Source organism: Sus scrofa, chromosome 9 (genome assembly GCF_054392235.1).
Source record: "Sus scrofa isolate SSC_HxYL_T2T_F1_AM1 chromosome 9, Sscrofa_HxYL_maternal_Yorkshire_Landrace_v2.0, whole genome shotgun sequence".
Taxonomy (NCBI): domain Eukaryota; kingdom Metazoa; phylum Chordata; class Mammalia; order Artiodactyla; family Suidae; genus Sus; species Sus scrofa.
The window spans coordinates 7469977-7490224 of NC_139391.1; the positions used below are offsets into that span (position 1 = coordinate 7469977).

Sequence of the window (20248 nt, forward strand, 5' to 3'; positions counted from 1 at the left end):
AACACTTACTATGTATTTCCCTACATACTTTGCACAGTTTTGCTTTAAAAACAATGAAATAAGGTCTATCACCCCTTGAATGTGTCTAGGAAACTTTTTAGTGTTTGTACAGACAGACTGACTCCATTCTCAAATTCAGTGGTTCAGCTGGACCACAGTTTATTCACTCTTACTCTACCGCCAACCCGAGCTTTTAAATTTCTCGCTATTATGAATAGTATTGCACAAACAACCTAGTCAGTGACTCTGGGAACACACAGGGGAATATTTATTTACGCTAAAAACGCAGAAGTGGAAATTGTATATTCGAACAGACATTGTCAAGCTGCTTGCAAAAAGCCGTACCTACCCTCCCTGGAGGCGTGTGTAAGAGCATGTGCTTCTCTGCACTTCACCAACGCGCGATGGCGCCACTCTTCTCAATTTTATAAAGATTATCTCATTGTTTCAACTTTCGTGTCTTTGTAATGGGATATCATTTCATCTGTTGCTGGTCATCTGCAGTTCTCTCTCTATAAATGGACAATTCATATCCTCTATCCATTTCTCTAATTTTTGTCTTTTTGTTATTAAATATATTTTCTTCTAGATATTAGTCCTTTTTCTGTTGTCACAAATACCTCCTCCCATTTCATTTCCTCTTAATTTTAAAAAGTTCTTTAGTTTTTATAGAAGTTTTTGTTTTTTATGTGCTCACATTTATTGATCATTTAACTTTATGGGTTCTGGGTTTTACTTAAAAAGGCATTGGTGATAAAGTAAAAATATTCTAAAATTTTTCAGTTTTCAATAACCTAGCACTTAGTTCTTTAATTCTGTTGAAATTTACCTTTTTATGGCAGAAGGGAAAAATCTAACTTTGTACTTCTTCCTAAATGAACAGACAATTGCTCTGCCAGTTACTGAATAAATCCTTTCCCCAAAGATTCGCAATGCCACTGACATGCTTTTTATTATGAAAAATTTCAAGTGTTCTCAAAAGTAAAGAGACAAGCATGATGAACTATTTTTAAATTTAATTTTTATTTCATATTGGAGTATACTTAACTTACAATGTTGTGTTAGTTCCAAGTGTAGAGCAAAGTGAACTGTTATATAAACCAGGTATGGAGATTCAAGTTAACAAGACTTCCACATTTGCTTTGCCTATTCTTTATTCTTCATTGCTAAAATATTTTATTTTATATTTCATTTCATTTAATTTTTTTGTCACACCTGTGGCATATGAAGTTCCCAGGCTAGGGGTCAAATCAGAGCTGCAGCTGCTGGCCTATGCTACAGCCACAGCAACTTGGGATCCAAGCCACGTCTGCAACCACCATAGCTCATGAAGAGGCTGGATCCTTAACCCACTGAGTGAGGACAGGGATTGAACCTGCATCCTCATGGATACTATTTGGGTTCATAACCTGCTGAGACACAATGGGAACTCCTGCTAAAGCATTTTAAATCAAATTCCAGATAGCATGTCATTTTATTCGTACATGTTTTAGTAAAAGTCTCTAAAAATAGAAAGTTAAAAAAATACAGAAACAATATTATTATTAGACCTAACAATAATTCCTTGGTAGCCTTAATATACTGCTCATTATTAAAATTCCCTGTCTGCCTGAATATGAATTTTCATGGTTGGTTGGTTGGAATCAGTATCTAAAGGTCCACACACACAGAGATAATTTTCTTTGATGTTATCTGTTGACTCTTGTATGATACTATAGTTTTAATTACTACAGTCCTCACTGCATGTTTCAGTATGTCTTCACACACAAACATCTTGTTGTTCTTGGCTATTTTTGTACATTAAAAAAAATTCAGACACATTTTAAGACCAGACCGTGAAGTTCCTTCAAAAGCATCTTTTAAGTTTCGTTGGGATTTCATTGAAATTACAAATAAATTTAATAAAAATCCACCTTTTTTTTTTTTGTCTTTTTTGTTTTTTTAGGGCCACACCCATGGCATATGGAGGTTCCCAAGTGAGGGGTCTAATTGGAGCTGTAGCTGCCGGCCTACCCCACAGCCACAGCAGTGTGGGATCTGAGCTGCGTCTGTGACCTACACCACAGCTCACGGCAACGCCGGATCCTTAACCCACTGAGCAAGGTCAGGGATTGAACCCGCAACCTCACGGTTCCTAGTCGGATTCATTTCCGATGTGCCATGACGGGAACTCTAAAGTCCACGTTTTTAAAAATGAAAGATGCATGGTATATATTATCACTTATATGTGGAATCTAAAATATAAAATAAACTGGTGAATATAACAAAAATGAAACAGACTCACAGATATAAACTAGTGGTTACCAGTGGGGAGAGAGAACTGGGTAGGGCAAAAAGGGGATGAAGGATTAAGAGGTACAAAGTTATGCGTGAAATAAAAAAGCTAAAAGAATATACTGTACAGCACAGGGAATACAGTCAATATTTTATAATAAGTATAATCTTTAAAAATTGTGAATCGCCATGTTGCACACCTGAAACTTATATAATGCTGTAAATCAGCTACACGTCAGTTAACAAAAGTGATTGAAAAATTTTTAAAAAATCCACAATATTTGCATCTCTCCAATTAGTCGTGTCATTCTTTGGTTAAAAAAAAACACAACTCTTCTTATGGGTCACGACATTCACTGGTTGATTCACCAGTATTTTACTGCTGTGGTGAATAATTTTTTCCCAACTATATGTTAGAATTTACTACTATTTTTAGCTAAGAGGAAAATTAATGTTTTTATAGTCTCATATCTATTCACTTTACTGAATGCTTACCACATTAATAGTTTGACAGCTGGGTCTTTTATGCTTTTGGAGGTACACAACCACATCATAATAACATAAATACATAATACAGATATTATTTTCCAAATATTTAAACACCTTATCTTTCTTTCATTAAGAACACTGACAAAATAGTGGTGATGGGTACTATTTTCTTATTTTATCACCATAATAGGAAGACTGGCCTCTAAAGATCTTCATACCTTCGTACTCGAACTGAGTACATGTGAAATATAATTTACTGATACAGCAGAGTTACGGACCTTAACACAGATCATCCTGGATTACCCGAATGAGTCTAATCTAATCCCATGACCCCTTAGAAGCAGAGAACTTTCTCTAGTGGGAGTGAGATGAGAGACGGGCCGAAGGGCAAGTCAGAGCGAGTCCATGCATGTGAAGGTCACAAGGCCCTGCTGCTGGCTCTGAGCTGCAGGAGCCTCCGCAAGGACCACGGACAGTGGCCTCTAGGAGCCAAGGGTAGCCCCCAGCTGGTACGTTATCTATCGCTCCTACAGTTACAGGGAACTAGATTCTTTTTTTTTTTTTTTTTTGGCCGTATCTGTGGCTTGGGGAAGTTCCTGGGTCAGGATTAAAGCTCCGCCACAGCAACAATGCCAACTGCTGCAGTGACAATGCCGTATCCTTAACCTGCTACACCTCAAGAGAACTCCTGGGTCTAGACTCTGATGACAGCTTGAATGAGCTTGGAGGTGGGTTCTCCCCTAGAGGCCAGCCCAGGGGACCCCTTGATTTCCGCCTTGTTAGAGCCAGAGCAGAAACCCAGCCCAACCCATCCAGACTTCTAACCTATAGCAGTGTGAGAGGATAAATCTGTATTGTTTTGAGCCACTAAGTCTGCTGTAATTTGTTATGGCAGCTATAGAAAAGGAATAAAACCATCAAATACAATGTGGCTGTAAGCTTCAGGAAGATATCCTGGTCAGAGTGAAAAGGTCTTTATTCAGCTGGCTGAGAATTTTGTCTTACTTTTTAATCACTAAGGCATACTAAATTTTATCAAGTGCTGGCAACTCTGATAATAAGCACAGAATGTTTCCTCTTTATTCTGTAAATGCAGTTTATTATACTGATCTATTTTCTAATGTTGACTCATCCTTGCAACCTCATTAGTCATTACCTAAAGCCCAGGGGCTGGATTCATTTTTATTAAATTTTATTAAGCATTTTTATAAATTTGCCACATCTTTGTTAAAAATCAATTGTGTGTGCCTATTTCTAGACTCTTTGCTCCATTTGTCTATTTTTCAGACTCTCACCATTGAGTGTCACTGCACTTTAACAAATTAAACATGATGTACTTTGGCGTGAGATCTTCTTTGTTTTACCTACCTGGGGTTGGCTGAGCTCCTTGGATCTGTGGGTTTATAGTTTTTAATAAATGTGGACAATTTTCAGCTATAATTTTTTGGGGGGTCTTTTTAAGGCTGTACCTGTGGCATATGGAAGTTCCAGGCTAGAGGTCAAATCAGAGCTGTAGCAGCCAGCCTATGCCACAGCCACAGCAATGCCAGATCTGAGCTGCATCTGTGACCTACACCACAGCTCATGGCAATGCCAGATCCTTAACCTGCTGAGCGAGGCCAGGGATTGAACCCGTGTCCTCATGGATACTAGCTGGATTCGTTACCGCTGAGCCACAATGGGAACTCAGCTATAATTAAAAAAATTTTTTTTCCTGACTCTTTCATTTTATTGCTTCAACTTTATCTCACTAGATTAAAGCCTATCACAGGTCACACTAATAAAGATCACAATAATAAAGTCTGCGAGATAACTACTCCGCAGTAGCAGCCAACCACTGTATGACTGTAATCATACGAGAGACCCCCCCCCCCCGCCCCGGACTCCAACCTCTCAGTGACAACTGCCAAGTTGAGCCCATCCAAGCTCCAGAGTACTAAGAGACAATTTAAAAGACGCTCTTCTTGTGTGTGGCATTAAGTTTGAGGTGGTTTGTTATGCAGCATTGGATAAGTGGAACACTAAATTTGAGATGCTGGTGAAAAGATGTCAAAGCAGGCCAGAGGACATACGTATACACAGAAGGAAGGCCCAACGTTGGAGATGCTAATTTATGATTTGTTGGTAAGTGAAACCATGCAGTGGTAAAGACTGCCTATGGTGAGAATAAAAAATAAGAAGAGAAGATGTCCTAGCATAGAGATCTAAGTAATTTAAATATTTAAATGTAAGATGAAGAAAGAAGAACCTTTAAAAGAATCTAGGGGAGTTCCTGTCATGGCGCAGCGGAAACGAATCCGACTAGGAACCATGAGGTTGTGGGTTGGATCCCTGGCCTTGCTCAGTGGGTTAAGGATCTGGCATTGTTATGAGCTGTAGTGTAGGTCACAGATGTGGCTCGGATCCCGAGCTGCTGTGGCTGTGCATAAGCCGGTGGCTACAGCTCCGATCAGACCCCAGGCAAAAGACAGAAGATCAAAAAAAAAAAAAGTATCTGGGAATGTTAGAGAAGAAAAGGAAAACCACGACAATGTTTAAGTCATGGATGACGTGACCAGGGAACTGTCAATTGTGATGCAACTGCCAAGAGGTTAATAAGTAAGATAAGAAATCAAAGCGTCCACTTTAGATTTAGTTAACAGAAACACCGTCAGTGATACTGACACTTGTGGCCTCTATGAATTGGTGCAGGGGAGGGAAGAAGAAAAAGCCCAAATGTAACAGGCTAAAAAGTACATGGTAAGTTAGGAAATATAGATACTAAACATGAACAATTCTTTTAAGAAGTTGGATATGAAGGTAAAGAAAAAGAACAAAGTTATAAATAAATAGAAAATAGGAAAAATTTACGATGGCTAAAAAAATTTCTTTGTGCTTAAAGTTTAGTCTTGAAGATACATTTTCACAGACCCTATAACTGTGTCTTCCAAAAGTCTGTCTTGGAGATGAAATGCCTAATTCAACATATGCACGTCTCTTCCACTGCCCAAAAGATTCCAATACACTGTCACGAGTCATGGGCAATTCTATGGCAAACGTATAAAAGACTGTGTTGCTGCTAGAAGGCTTAAGGAATTTGCAAGCTTAGTGGGTGGCTGAGAACTTACATTTGAGTATTGAGAAATTATGGAGAAAACACACATCAGATATTTTCCGCATCAATACAATTCAACTCCTTAAACTAGTTTGACATTTGGCTTAAGCCAGATGTAGCCTGATTCTCTAGGACACTTACCCGTTGCTGGTGAACAATATTTTTGTGCTCTCGTGCCACACGGGTGGCCCATTTCCGAGCCTCCTTGTTTAGACTGTGCTCCTCGGTGGTCCCAGTTTCCGATTCCAACTGTCGGCTCTGTGACACAAGGGAGAACAGGGAGAGAAGTACTGTTACGCTCACTGAAATCACTACCATTCTGCAGGCGGACCAGAGGGCCTTCACTGAATCGGCACTCAAAACACGAGGCATGCTCCACCGCCGTGGGAAGCAATGTCTCAAATCACAGAAGATGAGCAGACGACAAAGACAGTATGAAGGCCATAAACGACCACAATATCTTGTCTTACGTTTCTGAATGCGTCATCTCTAATACTGCAGATTGGTCCATTTTGGGTATAAAGAAAGCTAGCTAAGCTAAGCAAAGCAGAAAAAAGTACTCATGCCCATTTACTATGATACAAAATAGTTACATAGATAAAATGGAAACAACTCAATAGTTGCAATGGGATTAAAGAAAGTATCACTGGATAGAAGTGAAAAGGACAGAACAAAACAATATAATAACAATAACAACCTATCCACTCGCAAAAATACTGGGTTTAATTTAGGTATAGGTCCATCACCAACTTCCACCAAACCTCAAACCAGCTTTTGTCCTTCCTCTGGGCTTTAACGTCATATGAAAGACAGGGGTGCCAGGTCCAATAATCACTAAGGTTTCCTCTTGCCCTGAAATGCTATGACCATATTTCGCAAAGAACAAACTACAAAATCTAAATAAGCAATCGTATTAGTTAAACCCTACTAGGCAAGGTACTGTGGAAAGTGTTTATATAACTTTTATGACAATCTTATGAGATGTCATCCATTTTAGAGAAAAGGAAACAGAAGCTCAGAGATGCTAAATAAAATTTCCAGTGTCTATCAGTTACAATTTTTTTTTTTTTTTTTTTTTTGGTCTTCTTGCCATTTCTTGGGCCGCTCCAGCGGCATATGGAGTTTCCCAGGCTAGGGGTCTAATTGGAGCTGTAGCCACCAGCCTATGCCAGAGCCACAGTAACCTGAGATCCGAGCAGCGTCTGCAACCTACACCACAGCTCACGGCAACGCCGGATCGTTAACCCACTGAGCAAGGCCAGGGACAGAACCCACAACCTTGTGGTCCCTAGTCAGATTTGTTAACCACTGCACCATGATGGGAACTCCTCAGTTACAATTATTAAGTGTTACAACTTTGATTAAACAAGTCTGATTCCAGAATTAGAGCTCTCAACCACTGAACTATTTTTACTTTCTCTACACTCTTGAGAACCCATGAAAAACAATCTTGATTGAAATAACAAGGAAAGAAAGTAATTCCTTAAATATGAATTAACCAAACAGGATTTTAATACAAACGAAGGAACATTTTAGAGTGGTGTCAACTAAAAATTGGCACTTGCCACCTGCCTCTACAAGGATTAAATCACAAGCTGCCATGGCTGCTGCCTTCAACACCCTTGGAAAGAAGTTCAGGGTGGAGATCAGGAATGCGGCATGCTGTGCTCTGGGAAAGCTCCAACAATCTTCTGCAAAAAAAAATGTGCGCCTGTCCGCAAGTCCTCCCCTTCACTAAAACCATGTATAACACCGATCTTCCCTCCCTCGCTGCAGCAGTTTCTCAGAGCTACCTGAAAGCTGCTGCTTGGGCTATAGGCCTCAGTTTGCTCCAAATAAAACTTAACTCACAACTCTCATATTGTGCATTTTTTTTCAGTTGATAGTGGGAAGTTCTTTAAAAACTGACTTTTTTTTTGGCAAGGTCATATAGTTCAAAATTGATAAAGCAAACAGAATTTTATAAATTGGATTAAAGGAGATCCCACTGTGGCTCAGCAGTTAATGAACCCGACTAGTATCCATGAAGACGCAGGTTCAATCCCTGGCCTCGCTCAGCAGGTTAAGGATCTGGCGTTGCCACGAGCTGCGGTGTAGGTCACAGACACGGCTCGGATCTGGCGTTGCTGTGGCTGTAGCACAGGCTGGCAGCTGTGGCTCAGATTCGACCCCTAGCCTGGGGTCACCTCACTAGCTCTGGTCACGCAAGGAGACACACAGAGATGTGAGTAGGGCAGAGGGGTGCTGAGCAGTGCAAGTCACATACTTACAAGAGGAATACGAATGGGCACTAACTGTTAGCTACTGGCTACTCTTTATTCCATATAGGTTGCCTTTAGGCTTAAAAACTGGTGAGAGGTTAATGAGCCCTGCTTTGTGGAATAAAATAGAGCAGAAGTTCCAAAGGACTTTCAGTGATCAACTCACTAAGAGAGTTGGGAGCTGAGGGCCATGACTGCAAAAGGGTGATACAATTTCATAATCTTGGTAATGTCTCCTGGATTTGACATTTTAGTATTGCCTGTAGTAATGAGTGGCACAATCTAAAAAAAATACGTTTGTCTTGTGGATAGAAAAAAAAGGCTGTCGACATTTATTTTCTAGCTAGTATGTGCCAGGCACTGAATTAAATTTAATTTTCAAACCCAGTAACGTCGTCATTTTACACATGAGGAAGCTGAATCCAAGAGGTTAAACGTATATAGATATATAAATAAAATAAACACAGCACAAAGCACAGCTAGGATTTGACTCCAAAGTCCGCGACTTCTCATTGTACAACACCTGCATGCATCTCTAATACAAGCATGACCCACATGAGAACTGAATGACCCTTCAGCATAGAGATCCTGGTACATGTACTTATGAATTCTCTCTCAAAGACTATCTTTTTTGGGGGGAGGGAATTTTAGGGTACATTCTATATCCTCCTCAGAACAAACCTGCATTAAAAACTTTCATTTCAGTGAAGAAAGGTAAACTTTACTATTTCTAGAAAGATTTTTGACTTTCTAGTATCATATGAGAAATGGTATTTGAAGATACATGGAAAGGATACTTTAGAAACTGGCAACTCTATATGGAAATAGAGACAAGGAAATCTGTCAGTATTAACCAGGAGTCAGCTACTAAGTTACTAAATCAGACAAAACTTGCCATTGATCACTTGCAACTTGTCACCATTTTATGATTAATACTAAGATTACTAACTTAATTCTATGGCTTTACATGATAGACGATTGTATACAAAAGCATTTTGCCCAGTTCCTTTTGGTCATTCTAAAACATAACTCAAAATAATCATGAATTAAAATAAAATGAAAAGGAATTTTAGAGTTCTGGCTATGGCACAGCGGGGTAAGGATCCAGAGTTGTCTCTGTGGTGGCATGGGTTCTCTTCCCAGCCTGGCACAGTGGGTTACAGATCCAGTGTTGCTGCAGCTGTGGTCCAGGTTGCAGCTGCAGCTCAGATTTGATTCCTAGCCCAGGAACTTACATACGCCCTGGGTGTGGCCATAAAATTAAAAAAAAAAAAAAAAGAAAAAGAAAAAGAAAAGGAGTACTGTTGTGGCTCATTGGGTTATGAACCTGACTAGTATCCACAAGGATGCAGGTTCGATCCCTGGCCTCGCTCAGTGGATTAAGGATCTGGCATGGCCACGAGGGGTGGTGTAGGTCACAGATGTGGCTTGGATCTGGCGTTGCTGTGGCTGTGGTGTAGGCTGGCAGCTGTAGCTCTGAATCAACTCCTGGCCTGGGAACCTCCATATGTCACAAGTGTGGCCCTAAAAAGCAAAAAATTAAAAAACCCCACTATGCAATACTATTTCATATGCACTAGGTTCGCTATAATCAGGGAGACAGACAGACAAGTTTGGCAATTTCTTGAAAAGTTAAACATAAATTTACCATATGACTCAGCAACTAAGAGTAATAAAAACCATATTCATACAAAGACTTGCCCACAAATGTTAAGGGCAGCATTACTGATAACAGCCAAAAGTAACAACCTAAAATGTCATCAACTGATGAACAGATACAAAAATGTGTATTTATAGAGTGGAATACTATTTAGCAATAAAAAGGAACAAACTACTGATACATTCCATGACACACATGAACCTCAAAAACCTTTTAAGTGAAAGACATAAGAGATAACAGACCACATATTGTATGATTCAATTTATATGAAATATGTAGGAAATGCAAATAGAGAAATAAAAGAGATTAGAGGTTGCCTGGGCAGGGGAGGGGACTAGGGATTAAAAGTGAATGGAGGGAGTTCCTGCCCTAGTGCAACGGAAACAAATCCAGTTAGTATCCATGAAGATGCAGGTTTGATCACTGGCCTCACTCAGTGGGTCAGGGGTCTGGCATTGTTGTGAGCTGTGATGTAGGCTGCAGATGCAGCTCGGATCCCGAGGTGCTGTGGCTGTGGTGTAGGGCAGCAGCTATAGTTCTAATTCAACCCCTAGCCTGGAAACTTCCATATGCTGCAGGTGCGGCTCTTAAAAAAAAAAAAAAAAAAAAAAAAAAAGTGAATGGACATGAGGGATCTCACTGGGATCATGAAAATGTTCTAAAACTTATGTGTGATGCTGGTTGTACAATTTGGTAAATTCACTAAAAAATCAGTGAATAATTACTTGACATGAGTGAATTATATGATTCGTAAACATGTCTCAACAAATTTGTAAAAAACATTATACTGCATCAGGATGCATTCATTGTACCTGACAATGGACACCAAGAGCATTCTGTCACACACAGCACCTGCCTCCTTATAGTTTTATCATCTGCACATGTTGGTGAGCTCACCTAGTCCGGGTCTAAACATGCAGCGGCTGTTCTCAGCATGTACCTGAGCCATGGGCACCCAGAGGCAGGAGGGACTTTGTGTCTGTTGAACTGAAATGTGCTCCAAAATAGGAACAAGAGCAATTCCAGAAACACAATAGAAGATAACGGCAATTAATCTTTCCTAAATGCCCTACATTCACCCAGCTGGAGGAGTGAGGTAGTGGGCACTGACCGACAGGAGGAGTGAGTGAGCTGGTGGGCACTGACTGGTGCTCTCTGCTCCAGGACAGGCTTAGTGCTTCCAACTCCAAGGGGAAACCAGAAAAGTGAGTCAACAATGGCCCCATTCTCATATGAAAGAGTACTACTAGTCCATTAACAATTATTTGGGATTTTATTCTTTGTGGACAGTAAGAATACTTAATCTACAACAAAATTTAAGAATACATACAAAAATATTTTACGGGTAAAAACATTTTCAAAATGAGTACTGTTGGAGGTCCCGTGGTGGCACAGTGGTTAACGAGTCCAACGAGGAACCATGAGGTTGCGGGTTCGATCCCTGGCCTTGCTCAGTGGGTTAAGGATCTGGAGTTGCCGTGAGCTGTGGTGTAGGTCACAGACTCGGCTCGGATCCCGTGTTGCTGTGGCTCTGGCGTAGGCCAGCGGCCATGGCTCTGATTCGACCCCTAGCCTGGGAACCTCCATATGCTGAGGGAAGTGGCTCTAGAAAAGTCAAAACTACCAAAAAAAAAAAAAAAAAAAAAGAGAGAGAGTACTATAAAGACTTTTTCAATGGCTGACAATTTGGAATGATTTTTATATATGCGCAAGCATTTTTTTTTCTGTTATGAAAAAACTAATTGCTCCCCAAGTACTGAACATTTCTTCTCAGAAAACAGAGTAGCATGTGGAAAGAACATTAAATTGCAATCAGGACATTAATGTGTCATTAATTCACTGTATGATTCTGGACAAGACCCTTTTCCCTACTAGGCTTCAGTTTCCCCTTTAATAACAGCAAGATTAGCTCTAAGGTTCTTCCCGACACTGTTGAGGAAAATTAAGAGGCTTCAGACAAGACGACAAATGAGAAGCTCAATCTTTTCACTATGAACAGGAAAAGAAAGCCCTAATTTATAAGAGAAACACGAAGCCCCGGCTTCTGCATTCAGTGAGCTCTCACACATGTTTGTACCTTTGGTCCCAGGAGCCGGTCCCACCCTCCATTAACATGCACCCCCCACACCCCCTCCCCCCACCCTTGCCCCACACCCCGTATACCTCAGCTATGGTCATTCTCAGAGCACTGACAGGGGAGAGCTCAATATCCACCAGTTGGGCAGCTTTTAAACTCTGCCCAGTAAAGAGTGCACAGGGACAGAAAACAGCACAGAGTTAGAATTTGAAGGCAAATGGGGACATACAGCTAAGAACATTTAGCACTGCGTCTGGAAACAAAGAAAGATGGAGGGTTGTCATTGGGCTTTGGACAAGAGAGATGAGAGCCACTCTTATTCTGATTTTTCTGAGGAAAAGAGGCAACGATAAAATCATCTCTAATTAGTCGCAATGTAAGTCAAGCGTGGTATCCTCAGGACAAGGTCGGTAAGTCATTCAGCAAAAGCTGATAAATTAAAAAAAGGCACGACTCTAAAGGGCAAGGGTTAATCATCCAGAGGGAAATACATTTCTTCCCACAGCCACAAGCAGGGCCACTTAAGATTCAGCAGGAGAAGTAATGCCGACGTCTCCGGCAAAGGCTGCTATTAAACCGACCCCACTGAGCACTGACAGCATCCACTCCCCCGGCTTCGACTCCAGGCGGACCAACAGACCTCAGCCATAGAGCCCGACTCCCCTCTCGGGCTACCGACACTGAAGGAAGGGGCTTTCTCACCTTGCAGAAATTAAAAACCCTTTAAAAAGTGTTATTAAATTAGTATTCCTGTTTTTTTAATTCAAAAATGGCTATCATTTTTCATAGAGTAAACTCAGGTATAAAAATGTATGATGAGTGTCTGCTTTTACAAACCTGCCAATTTGGCATGTGTGTTAACACTTTAACATTCTACGAAATCTGAGGGGAATTAAGGATTTAACGTTCTAAGAAATCTGAAAGGAAAAGGGCCTATAATTGCTTAATAAAACCAATAAAAATATTTGTATACACATATTCATTATTATATTTATTAGTTCTATTCTGGTTAAAACTTAACCACTGGTTTCTTTGGAAGGGTATACTGTGAAGAATTTCATAAATAGAAAGCATAATTTACATTTGAACCGAAAAAAAGTGTTCCTGAATATTTTTTTCTTCTCCTCTCAGTTTGGTTTTCAGATTTCCTGTAACTTGTTTTTTTAAGTTAACCCTAATAAGTAGAAAATTGAAAAAAAAAAGGAGTTCTCATTGTGGCACAGCAGAAACGAATCCGACTAGTATCCATGAGGATATGGGTTTAATCCCTGGCCTCAATCAGTCGGTTGGGGATCTGGTGTTGCAGTGGGCTGTGGCGTAGGTCAAAGCTGCAGATCCAATTTGAGCCCTAGCCTGAGAACCTCCAGATGCTGCAGGTGCAGCCCTAAAAAGGAAAAAAAAAAAAAAAAAAAAGAAAGAAAAAAACCAAGTTGTTAGCATAAAGATACTGTGTGTGTTAGTCACATTCTAGAAAAAAAGAAATGTCAGTTTTTCTGCATTCTCACAATTCTGTTGTAAAACTAATGAGATGCAGTCAGTCTTTTCTGTCTGTCAATTCCAAGGATAGCAGATACGTAAGCACACACATAGTTTAAAAACAAATGAAATGAAAATCTGGAAATTCCTTACAGTGTCACTGTCACAAGGCTGGAACTGGAAGGGCTGGGGTTTGTGGAATACAGCATTCTCTCGTAAAAACAGCTGAAGATTATAGTCTCGTACCACCTAGAGAGAACATACAGCATCTTTAAGTCTTTAATAAGTTAAAATGTTCAAGAATTCCATTTTAAAGTTTAAGGTTTATTCTGCTGTTTTCCAAAAAGGAGAAACTATCCAGCACTATGTAGCCAAAAAGAAATGATAATGACAGGGTTTTTTATTTTTTATCTTTTTCTTCATTTTAGGTAATAGTTGTTATCCTTGTGTCCTATTTTCCCAAGAATCTAAATTTGGAAAGTACTAGTTTAGAAACTAGCCCAGATTTGAGGACTAGACAATATGCACTATTTTTAAGACTGCAAAAAGATAGCTATTCCACAAAATGTTATTCTTTTGAGTGGGGGGGGCGGAATGCAAATAGGGAAGCACAGCGGCCTCTTACCTCTCTCCCAGCCCTGAGGTTGTGTAGTCCCCTCAAAGTTCATTTTATGGAGATTTCCATCTACTTGGAAACTGCCAGATAACCTTATCCATAGAACAAAACAGTATTTTTCCATACTTCTTGTCTCCCTTTTAAGGAGGTTTATAGTCTAATTACCAGCTTAACACATACCAAGACAGACTAGGAAAGGAATTTATAAAGGGGAATTCTGACGCACAGAAAGACTGCCTCTGAAAAGCGTTTGTTGCACTCCATACCCTGGGAAAGAGTGGGAACAGCAAGCTTTGTGCAGAAGCCCATTTTCTACTTCGCTACACTGCTTACTCTTTCCTATTTTCAGCCTCTTACAGCTCCTTAGCACTTCTGCCCAGAGGATGGGCAGAAGCAGGAAAAAAAGCTTCAAGCAGCTCTGTGGCTATACTTCAGCAGTCCTGGGAAAAGGGTTCACTGAGGAGGTGGAGAAGGGAGGAGGTTTGTTTTGCATTTCATCTCCCAACACATTCCAGTTCTCCATCGCTCCCCTGGCCCCCACTGGACAGCCATTCACTGAGACAGCTCCCCAGGCGTGACGTGAAATGCCGCAGAGGGGGGGATTATATCCACAAACAGATATGAATAAACAAAGTTAATACCTTCAAGGAATTTATAATCTAGAAACTGGGAGAAACAAATTCTACAATTAAAATACAGTACGAGAGAATGTGGTATTTAATCCAGACTCAAGGGCAGGTGAGGGGGAGAAGGAGTGAGGCAGTGTGGTCAGGAGGGCCGGCGGGATGAGCACCTTCTCAAAGGGAAGCTGTTTTCTTTTCTTTTCCTGGGTTCCCGTGGGAAGCTAGAATAGCTGTGCGAGCTCGTGACACAGCCCGCAGAGCCTCACCAGTCACCCCAGAAAAGAAACAAGAGGATCATCCTCCCAGCTGCAGCTGGGAGCCTCTCAAGCACTACAAACTTACCTTCCTGCCTTTGGTTCTTTTCTTTCTCGCTTAAATTTTAACTTTTCATTACAGAATGTTTCAAGGAGAGAGGAGTATAATGTATCCCTGTATATCCTGTCACCCAACTTCCAAAAATACCAATCTTGTTTTGTCTGTAAACCCACCCACTTCTTCCACCCCTAATTACATGGCCACGGGCACGCGCCCGCGCACACACAGTCTTTTTAGGGCTGCACCTGCAGCTATGGAAGTTCCCAGGCTGGGGGTCGAATCAGAGCTGTAGCCGGCAGCCTATACCATAGCCACAGCAATGCGGGATCCAAGCCATGTCTGTGACCTACACCACAGGTCACAGAAACGCCGGATCCTCAACCCACTAAATGAGGTCAGGGATCGAACCTGCATCCTCATGGATACTAGCTGGGTTCATCTCCGCTGAACCACAACGGGAACTCCCATCCTCAATTATATGGAAGCAAGTCCCAGACAAATCGTTTCATCCATAAATAATTCAGTCTAAACAATGTCTAAAAGACAAAGACTCTTAAAACATATCCATGTTAAAATTGACAATAAATGTAATAATGAAAAAGTGTTCAAATTTGTTTCACATTTTAAAGGGTTGTTCAAATCAGGAATCACAGTGAGGTCCCCATAGTGCAAAGGGACGATGCTGTTTACATTTCTTTTCATATACAGGACTTTCCCTCACCTCCCCCAGCCCCCTTGCAATTTATTTGAAGCAAGTGAATTTTCGTTCTGTAGCGTTTCCCATCGCCTGAATTTTGCTGACTGCATTCCTGTGGTGTTCTGTTTCTCGTGTGTCCTGTAAGGTGACGCTTGACTGCGTCAGGTTCAGGTTTTTCTTCTGACTTCCTGGCAAGGTGGCGTTTACCTCCCTGAGGAGGCCTTCACTCTCCCGCCTCTTCTGACAGTCACGGCTGTGGGGTGCTGAATGGTGGCCCCCAGAAGATATGTCCATGTATACATGGTTATGTGGCGGGGCCTGCTATAAGACCTAAGTTTTGTTTTTTTTTTTTTTTTGCAAACGACTCTTCAACAATCAGAAGCAATTTTTACCACCGCGGGGGAACATGTGCCCCTCGGAGAGGGCACCTCCTCTGCAGATAACCACCCCACTCGCCGCATTTTACCACACGCCTCTATTTTTTCCTTTTAACAGCTGTTACATACAAGGTATCGCAGAATGATCCTGTTTTCTTAGATATTTTCAAACTGTGTAAATGGTGTCTTAGTGTGTGTATTTTTTTGCAGCTTGCGTTTTTGCTCAACATTATATTTGTGAATCTTAGTCATATTAACCTATGTGCCTACAGACATTTCAGGTTTTTTGCTATCTGGGCTTCCATTATTCATCTTACTGTCAGTGGACAGCTGGGTTATTTCCAGCTTTTTCTACTCTTATAAAGGAAGCTGCTATGAAGATCCTTTCAAAAGTCTCTTGGTACACATGTGCTAGAGTTTCTCTAAGATACAGTCCAAGGAGTGGAACTGCTGGGCCACTAGCTAAATGTATCTTTAAATTGACTAGATAACGTCAAAGGTTCTTAAACTGGATGTGTCAATCTGCACCCCTCAGGGCAGCGTATAAATTTCTCTCATTCCATATTCTCACCAACAATCCTGCTTTTGTCAATCTCATAAGCGTAAAATAGAGCCTCATGGTGATTTTAATTTCCAACTCCTAGATTAAGAGTGAGTATAAACATCTGGGTTAGTTCCTAGGGCTGCTGTAACAAAGTACCACAGATGAGGTAGCTTGAACAACATAAATTTGTTTCCTCACAGTTCTGGAGGCTAGAAGTCCAAGCTCAAGGTGTTGGCAGGGTTGCTTTCCTTGGAGGACCTCTCTCCGTGCCTTGTAGATGCCATCTTCTCCTGGTGTCTTGATCTGGTTTTCCCTCTGTGCCTGTTTGTGTTCTAATCTCCTCTTATAAGGACACCAGTCATGTTGGAACAGAACCCACCCATGTGACTTGACTTGACTTTAATAACTTTCCAAAGGCCAAAACAGTCACATTCTGAGATACCAGGGGTTAGGTCTTCAACATAACGAATTTTAGGGGGACACCACTCAATCTAGAAAAGCATCTTTTTTTTTTTTTTTTTTTTGTCTTTTTGTCATTTCTTGGGCCACTCCTGCGGCATATGGAGGTTCCCAGGCTAGGGGTCGAATTAGAACTATAGCCGCCGGCCTACCCCAGAGCCACAGCAACTCGGGATCTGAGCCACATCTGCGACCTACACCACAGCTCATGGCAACGTTGGATCCTTAACCCACCGAGCAAGGCCAGCAATTGAACCTGCAACCTTATGGTTCCTAGTTGGATTTGTTAACCACTGAACCATGACAGGAACTCCATAAAAAAGCATTTTTTTATATGGTAACAGGTATTTATATTTTTTATTCTTTGGGACACATGTTGTATGATGTGTCAGCAATTCATTCCTTTTCATGAATGAATAATATTCCATTGTATAGATATACCATATTTTATTTATCTAATCACCAGTTGATGGTCATTTAGGATGTTTACAATTATTGGCTAGAAAGAATAATACAGCTATGAACATTTACGTACAATTTTTTTTTTTTTTTTGTCTTTTTGCCTTTTCTAGGGCCGCTCCTGCAGCATATGGAAGTTCCCAGGCTAGGGGTCTAATCGGAGCTGTAGCCGCTGGCCTATAACAGAGCCACAGCAACTCGGGATCCGAGCCATGTCTGCAACCTACACCACAGCTCACGGCAATGCCGGATCCTTAACCTACTGAGCAAGGCCAGGGATCGAACCTGCAACCTCATGGTTCCTAGTCAGATTGGTTAACCACTGCGCCATGACGGGAACTCCCACAAATTTTTATTCAAATACTTGTTTTCAATTATTTTAACATGAAAGTGCCAAGTCATACGGTAACTCTGGGTTTTACTTTCTGAGGAACTACCAAACCATTTTCCCGAGTGGCTGCACCATTTCATATTCCTACCAACAAGGAGTGAAGGTTCTAATTTCTCCACATTCCTGCCAGCACTTGCTATTGTGTGTGTGTTTGTTTAATTATTAAAGCCATCCCAGTAGGTGGGAAGTGGTACTTCATCATGGTTTTGATTGCATTTCTCTAATAACTAATGGTGTTGATCTTTTCATGTGCTTATTTGGCCATTTGTATGTTTTCCTTGGAGCAATGTTACTTTAGTCCTTTGCCCATTTTAAAAAATAATTTTTTTTTTTTTTTTGGCCATGCCTGTGGCATGTGGAAGTTCCCAGGCTAGGGACCGAACCCGCGCGCATGGGTGTGACCTAAGCCACTGCAGCGACAACACTGGATCATTAAGGGCCTCTGCCACAAGAAAACTTCTAGAGTTATATATATATATATATATTCTGAATGTTAAATTATCAAACACATGACTTAGAAATATTTTTTCCTATTCTACGGGCTGTCTTTATCACATTCTTGACGTTCTTTGATGCACAACAGCTTTTCCTTCCTTCTTCTTCTTTTTTTTTTTTTTTTTTTTTTTTTTTTTGCTTTTTAGGGCCATACTTTCGGCATATGAAGTTCCCATATATCTCTGTGCATCCCCCAAGCAACATGGGATCTTTGACCCACTGAGCGAGGCCAGGATTCAAACCCAAGTCCTCATGGACACTAGTCAGGTTCGTTTCTGCTGAGCCAGAATGAGAACTACGATGCGCAAAAGCTTTTAATTTGATGAAGTTCAGGTGTCTATCTTTTCTTTTGTTGCTTTTGCTTTGATGTTAAATCTAAGGATACACTGCTGAATCCGAGGTCCTAAAGATTTACCTCTACGTTGTCTTCTATAGTTTTAGGTTGTTGATCCATTTTGAGTTAATTACCATACATGGAATGAGGAGGGGATTTAACTTTATTCTTTGGCATGTGGTTATCCTGCTGTCTTAGCACCTCTTGTTGAAGTACTGTTCTTTCTCCATCAAACGGCCTTGCCAACCTTGTTGAAATCAACTGGCCCTAAGTGTTTGAGTTTGTTTCCTAACTCTCAATTCTTACTGGTCTGTATGTCTATCCTTATGCTAGTACCATACTATTTTGACTACTGTAACTTTAGAGTAAGTCTTGAAATTGGGAAGTGTGAGTCCTCTAACTTTGCTTTTTCTTTTCAATGTTTCAGGACATATCAGTTTGAGGACTGGCTTTTCCATTTCTGAAAAAAAATGCCATTGGAATTCTGATAGGAATTGCACTGAACCTATGGATTGCCTTGGGGAATATTGAAATATAAGTGATTTGAAATCTTCTAATCCATAAACATTATTTCTATTCATTTAGATCTTCTTTAATTTCAGCAACGTTTTGTAGTTTTCAATGTACAAGTTTGCTTGTTTGTTTTTTCTGCTGCACCAGTGGCATACAGAAGTTCCTGAGCTAGCGATCAAACCTGTGCCAGAGCTACAACCAGAGCCACAGCAGTGACAATGCCAAATCCTTAACCCACTGAACCATGCGGGAACTTCCTCATGTACAAGTTTTTTTTTTGGTCTTTTTAGAGCGGTACTCATGGCATATGGAGGTCCCCAAGCTAGGGGTCAAATTGGAACTATAGCTTCTGGCCTACGCACAGCCACAGCAATGCCAGATCCGAGCTGCGTCTGTGACCTACACCGCAGCTCACGGCAATGTTGGATCCTTAACCCACTGAGCAAGGACAGGGATTGAACCTGTGTTCTCATGGATCCTAGTCAGATTCGTTTCTGCTGAGCCATGATGGGAACTCCCCAAATGTACAAGTTTTTCAATCTTTTGGTTAAACTCATTTCTAGGTATTTCAAATGCTATTGCAATTAGAATTATTTTAATTTTCTTTGAGGTCATTCATTGATGGAGTATAGAAACACAACTGATTTTTGTGTTTGATTTTGTACCTGCAACTTTTGCTAAATTAATTTACTAGCTCTAGTATTTCTGTGGATTCTACAGGCTTTTCTATGTATAAACCTGTAATGTACAAATACAGGTAATTTTACTTCTTTCCAATTTGTATTTTCTTCTTTTCCAATTTGTATTTCTTCTTTCTTCTATTTGTATTTCTTGCCTAATTGCTCTGACCAGGACTTCCAGTACAATGGTGAATAGGAGTGGTGAAAGTGGACATCCTTGTCTTGTTCCTAGTTTTAGGTGGGAAAATCTTTCAGTCTTTCACTACTGAGTATGTTATGTGATGCAGGTTTCTAAAAAATACCCTTTATCATGTTAAGAAAGTTCTCTTCTGTTTCAAATTTGCTGAGTATCTTTATCAACAAGACTGTTGAATTCCGTCAAATACTTTTCCTATGTTTTTTGAGATGATCATG

General features: G+C 40.6%; 1 protein-coding gene across 11 annotated transcripts in view; it reads right to left on the reverse strand.

The window, feature by feature from the left end:
- Positions 1-20248, reverse strand: part of FCHSD2 (FCH and double SH3 domains 2) — a 240726-nt gene that overhangs the window by 43495 nt on the left and 176983 nt on the right. For 5 of the 11 annotated variants that reach the window (XR_014814577.1, XR_014814579.1, XM_084975178.1 and 2 more), the window contains exons 10-11: positions 13485-13580; positions 5999-6115 (exon numbers count right to left, since the gene is read on the reverse strand). Coding sequence is in view for 8 of the 11 variants with exons in the window: in XM_084975178.1 (XP_084831304.1) it covers positions 5999-6115; positions 13485-13580 (213 nt within the window). In the remaining 3 variants the exon portion in view is untranslated. Of the gene's footprint in view, positions 1-5998; positions 7106-7911; positions 9156-11382; positions 12014-13484; positions 13581-20248 lie in introns of those variants that run through there. The other 6 variants (XR_014814576.1, XM_084975177.1, XM_021102291.2 and 3 more) reach the window with 3 other exon arrangements.